The sequence below is a fragment of the Bubalus kerabau genome, chromosome 18 (assembly GCF_029407905.1).
Source record: "Bubalus kerabau isolate K-KA32 ecotype Philippines breed swamp buffalo chromosome 18, PCC_UOA_SB_1v2, whole genome shotgun sequence".
NCBI lineage: Eukaryota > Metazoa > Chordata > Mammalia > Artiodactyla > Bovidae > Bubalus > Bubalus kerabau.
The window spans coordinates 58587638-58593963 of NC_073641.1; the positions used below are offsets into that span (position 1 = coordinate 58587638).

General features: G+C 39.9%; 1 protein-coding gene across 3 annotated transcripts in view; it reads left to right on the forward strand.

The window, feature by feature from the left end:
- RETREG1 (reticulophagy regulator 1) overlaps positions 1-4465 on the forward strand; it is a 51754-nt gene extending 47289 nt beyond the window's left edge. For all 3 annotated transcript variants that reach the window (XM_055555129.1, XM_055555130.1, XM_055555131.1), the window contains one exon: positions 2241-4465. In XM_055555129.1, coding sequence (XP_055411104.1) covers positions 2241-2734 — 494 coding nt within the window. In that variant the 3' untranslated portion in view covers positions 2735-4465. The remainder of the gene's footprint in view (positions 1-2240) is intronic.
- Positions 4466-6326: the final 1861 nt, after the last annotated feature.

The window sequence follows — 6326 nt, forward strand, 5'->3', positions numbered from 1 at the left end:
GAACACCCAGGACTGATCTCCTTTAGAATGGACTGGTTGGATCTCCTTGCAGTCCAAGGGACTCTCAAGAGTCTTCTCCAACACCACAGTTCAAAAGCATCAATGCTTCGGCGCTCAGCTTTCTTCACAGTCCAACTCTCACATCCATACATGACCACTGGAAAAACCATAGCCTTGACTAGACGGACCTTTGCTGGCAAAGTAATGTCTCTGCTTTTCAATATGTAATCTAGGTTGGTCATAACTTTCCTTCCAAGGAGTAAGCGTCTTTTAATTTCATGGCTGCAATCACCATCTGCAGTGATTTTTGGAGCCCCAAAAAATAAAGTCTGACACTGTTTCCACTGTTTCCCCATCTATTTCCCATGAAGTGATGGGACCAGATGCCATGATCTTCGTTTTCTGAATGTTGAGCTTTAAGCCAACTTTTTCACTCTCCTCTTTCACTTTCATCAAGAGGCTTTTGAGTTCCTCTTCACTTTCTTCACCACCATAAGGGTGGTGTCATCGTCATATCTGAGGTTATTGATATGTCTCTCGGCAATCTTGATTCCAGCTTGTGCTTCTTCCAGCCCAGCGTTTCTCATGATGTACTCTGCATATAAGTTAAATAAGCAGGGTGACAATATACAGCCTTGACGTACTCCTTTTCCTATTTGGAACCAGTCTGTTGTTCCATGTCCAATTCTAACTGTTGCTTCTTGACCTAACCGTACAGTTTAAAAGGGTAAATTTTATAGGATATGAATTATATCTCAAAATCTATTATTTAAGAGTGTGAGAAAAAAATCTAAGCCAGTCAATGTCCAATTCTTCCTTTATTTTGAAAACAAATAATTGACAATGAAAAAAATTCTGGAATATCTGGTGGCATTATTTATAGCAGTAATGGGAAATAGTGAGACACACACATGCTCAGTCGTGTCCAACTCCTTGTAACCCCATGGAATTCTCCAGGCAAGAATATTGGAGTGGATAGGCATTCCCATCTCCAGGGGATCTTCCTGTCTCAGGGATGGAACCCGGGTCTCCTGCATGGCAGGCAGATTCTTTACTATCTGAGCCACCAGGAAAGACCATAGTTGTGGGAGAGAGGAAGAGAAAAGCTAATCCCATGTATCCAGAGCTACCGCTCATTAAGAGGGACTGAACCATGGGAGACAGGTTTCCTGAATCAAAAGCTGACTCCAGGGTTGCTCATATTCTTCTTCCAAGTTAGTTTTTTTTTTTTTTTTAAAAGCTTTCTTCTCTTTTATAATTAGGTTAAGTACAATTTAAAATAAAATTTCAGACAACTCTTGTGCAATAACTTTTGCTAGTCTCATTGGATTATTTCAAGTCATTTTAACCATATACTGAAAATATAAGCAATTATAATAAAGGATTATGAATAAATTATTTTACACATGTCTTTACAGTCAAGAACACACTTCCTTTTTCTAGAGGAAGGAAGGCGGCTGTGTGATGTTGAAATAATACAGGTTGGGAGATTGGGAAACCCAAGTGTAGCCTTGCATTTGTCATTAACTTACTATACGGCCTGGCACAGGTGACATAATTTCTGTGGATCTCAATTTCCTCATCTTTAAAGTGTATTAGAACAAGAGGCTCACTGAAGTCCTCTCAAGCTCTACAAGCTGTAAACATCTGTAAGACCAGGATAACAAACCCTTTGATCTTAAGCATCCTGTCTCAGGGGCTTCCCTGGTGGCTCAGATGGTAAAGAATCTGCCTGCAATGCAGGAGACCCGGGTTCTATCCCTGGGTTGGGAAGATCCCGCTTGGAGAAGGAAACAGCAGTCCACTCCGGTATTCTTAAGTGAAAGTCGCTCAGTCTTGTCCAACTCTTTGTGACTCCATGGACTATGGGGTGAGGCCTGGGTTTGATCCCTGGGTTGGGAAGATCCCCTGGAGGGTTTTTGTGGAGTAGGCTGTTCCCCTGGAGTAGGCTACCCTACTCACTTCAGTATTCTGGCCTGGAGAATTCCATGGATTGTATACAGTCCATGGGGTCACAAACAGTCGGACATGACTGAGCGCCTTTCACTTTCACTTCCAGTATTCTTGTCTGGGAGATCCCATGGACAGAGGAGCCTGATGGGCTGCAGTCTATGGGATTGCCAAAGAGTCGGACACAACTTAAAGACTAAACAACAACAGCTTCATCAGTTAAAAGTTGAATCATTAAAAAAAAAATTATTATGATGCTTAAGCCTCAACTTCTATTCTGCATTTTACAGATCTTGACCGACCTAGTGAGGAAGTTTTCTCTCGAGACCTTTCAGATTTTCCATCGCTAGAAAATGGCACGGGAACAAACGATGAAGATGAGTTGAGCCTTGGCCTGCCCACTGAGCTCAAGAGAAAAAAGGAGCAGTTGGACAGCGGTCCCAGACGGAGCACAGAGAAGAAGTCAGCAGCTGGTCTCAGCCTTCCTCTGAGCAGTGACCAGACCCTGCACCTGATGAGCAACCTGGCTGGGGACGTCATCACGGCTGCGGTGACCGCCGCGGTCAAAGACCAGTTAGCAGGCGTGCGCCAAGCGCTGTCTCAGGCTGCTCCCAGCCCGGGGGAGGACACAGACACGGAGGAGGGCGATGACTTTGAACTCCTGGACCAGTCAGAGCTTGATCAAATTGAGAGTGAATTGGGACTGTCACAAGACCAGGAAGCAGAAGCCCAGCAAAATAAGAAGTCTTCAGGTTTCCTTTCAAATCTGCTCGGAGGCCATTAGTCTGGGAATCAGCTTATTATGACAGAGCACAAACTACCAAAAAAATTTCAAACAAGCAAAAAAAAAAAAAATCAAATCTTTTCAAACTGTGAGCTTTACTGATTACTTTAGAATTTTTTTGGTCTTTCCCCCTCCTTCTGCAGTGAATTCATTGGATATATGTCAGCTGACACTGATAGATTGATATTTCTCATAGTTATTTTTATGTAATGAGCATGGAAATGAACTTTATATATATGTATATACACACACACACACACTGTGTTGTCGGAGTTGAACATTAGAGGTTGTTTTTAAAGTAAAATGAAAACACCCAATTATTGAGATCCTCCCATAAGTATTCCTTACATTTTCTTCACAATTTTTCAAGCATGCAAAAACAATTTATTGTAACTCACTGAAATATTAACAATCGTGAACACATGCTATATTGGCTCCTTGTTCCTAATACTTGGACACAGTTAAAAATTTTCGGTGGATTTTGACATAAAAAGACAAAAATTATCAAAGTCAATGTGGTTGAAAGACTTGGGAGATACTATTAAAATCAATTTCCTAGGATAATTTTTTGAAAATATATTTATGTTGGATAGGCTGATACATTTCCATGTTATTTCTGCAGTTGTAGACTTTAGGCTTCCTTGTAAATGGCATGCTCCATTGACTGCCAGCTCGAGTCTTGGCAATGGGTGATATTAGCGTATAGAAAGCAAGTACTTAGATATCACGTGTCTAAGTGGTTTTGATGTAAACAGAGATAGGCTGCACTTTGTTGTTTCAGTTGTCATGTATTTGTGAGAAGGATATTGTGAGTGCAGATCTATTCTGCCTGCTCAGAACTAGGTTAAACCCTCATCTTTCATATTAGGGAAAAAGTCTCTTAAAATAGTTCCTGGTATGTTCTATGAGTGATGTGGTCATCCACTGTAGAAAAACAAGAACTGTTTTCATAGTCTGACTCCCTGGCAGGAGAGAAACTTGCCTGGCTTTCAAGTGTATTTATTTGCCATTGAAGTCAAAACCTGTAATCTGTTTCTTCTTAGGAAGCTAGAATATATATTTTCTTTTACTTTAAACATTTTAGATCACTTATAATTAATCAAATTCGACTTAGGTTTTTAACAAAGGACTAAAGAGCAGAAATCAAGCTAATTCTGTTTGTGTTATAGAAACTTTTAATAGTGTCGAGGGACCATGTCAGCAGCTACCAACCATCTCTTCAATCTTCAGGTAGAGCTGACATTTCGACAGATGCACACAGACATCTGAGCCCCTCAGAAAGGAAGGATAATCCAAGAATACAGGAAATCTGAGGTCCCCTCTCTTTACTTCATCCCTTCCCTTCTGTTTCTAAAGAGTGATAATACATCACCTGACATTTTAATGTAACATCTCATATTTCATTTTTCTTTCTGAGGTATTAAAATATCTAGACTAAATTTTGCCAAATGATAAAGGGAGAGAAGTGACTGAAGACTCTGACCGCTTGCTTTTCGTGATTGACGATGCTTCCGTGTTATTAGTGCCTCGTGACTGTGTTTGATGTCCTTTATCAATACAAAAGTGAGCCCGTGCCTTCATCATCTTGCCCATTTTGGTACAAATGGAAACCTGGTGTTAGATCTATGAGCTGTGTGGGTTTGCGAGGAATATCCCTGACTTCTGTTTCAGCAAGAGTTTCTGGACATGAAGAAAAATACAGTCACGTATTTATAAAATAGTTTGTTACCAGGTTTCTTTTTTTATGTGTATGTTTCTTTATTGGAAAAAATACTCTTGGCCATGAAGTTAGAAAGTTTAAAGGTCTTTTCAGTTTCTTCTATGAGGAGGAAAATAAGTTAAATAACTCAAATAATTAAAGAATGTGTTACAAGCTTCAGTCAGTTCAGTTCAGTCGCTCAGTTGTGTCCGACTCTTTGCGACCCCATGGGCTGAAGCTTAAAAGCTTAAAAGGAGATAAACTCCAAGATTTGATGGTATAATCATAAAGCTAGAATCAAATGTTATATACTATAAATTAAAAGGGGTTGGGGATAGGGAGGGAGGTAGGTAGGGTAGAAAAATGTGTTACCACCCTATGGTGGAGACATACCAACTCTCTGTGGACACTTGCATTCTAACTACATATGCACTTTAACAGTATTTATTGAAGAATGGTGGTAGTTTAGTTGCTAAGCCATATCAGACTCTTGCGACCCCATGGAGTGTAGCCCGCCAGGCTCCTCTGTCCTTGGGATTTCCTAGGCAAGAATACTGGAGTGGGTTTCCATTTCCTTCTTCAGGAGATCTTCCTGATGCAGGGCTTGAATCCAGGTCTCCTGCAATACAGGCGGATTCTTTACGAATTTACAGATTCTTTACTGAGTCACCAGGGAAGCCCTATGTGACTATAAATACACACAACGTAATAATGGTACTCTTAAGTCTATCAAACATCTGGATGTCGAGGGTTTTCATCTTGTGTGTGTGTGTGTGTGTGTGTGTGTGTGTGTTTCTGGCAGGTTGGGGTGGAGGGGACATTACATATAGTCCTGTTTCCGGTTTTAAGATGTGGTAATGATAAACCTAGTGATTGATTCAGTTCAGTGGGAAACTACAGATCCTTTATTATGAGAATTTACACAGTCGTTAAAATGGGAAGCATGGATTTTTTTTTAATTGTAGAGGAGCTATAGAAAGATGTCTTGTTCACTTCTCATAGGAAATGCTGAGCAAAACCATATAATGGGAAAAGCATACCTTGATCATGCATTTTGATCTGAAACAGTAAAGCAGGGCTCAAGTTCCTTTTGGAAGGTCAATCTAGGTTTAAAGCAGTATTTATATTCTCATTCTGCAACATTTTTACTGTTTTCACCCTAAAAATCTTCAGAAGTGATTTTTGAAAACATATTAACATAATACCTCGATATGCCGAGGAGAAATTTAACTCAAAGTTCTCTTGGTCAGTGGGCTCGCATTTATCAGGGACCTGTTGGCCACAGACCTGCTCTTTTCTACTGTTTTTCCAATCAATTGCAGATACTGCTGCTGGATCTCCTCAAGGTCCAGTTATATTCCTCATGCCCATAAAAACAGAAACACTCTGAGTCTCTACTGTTTACCAACTGCAAAGTGAACGGCAAATTCTAGAATTCAACTCTTTACCCAAAGGTGATACCTTAATACTTCCTTGTCTTCTTTCCCTTTCTTTACCATATCTTTTGTATCACACAAGCTAGGTATGTAATCTTCCTAAATATGCCGCTTATTTTCCTCTGTCTACAGGATCTCTTCTCTAGCCCCTTTTTTCCACCTACAGATGAAGTCTTCATTATCCCCACCTCCTTCAGTACCCATCTGAAATGTCAACTTCTTAATGAAAACTTATCTCCCTAGTTGATGCCATTTTTCTATTCTAAATACCCATCGCCACTTCCTTTGTATCTCATTGTACTTGACCCATCTTTATGCTATTAGTTACTTGTGAATTTCTTATCCTTAACAAGACAGAAAAATCTCAAACAAAGGTGTATTAATTTAGAACCAGTAGGATATTATGTATGTGATTTTGTGATAATAAAATACAGATATTTAGTCTTTGTCCCATTCC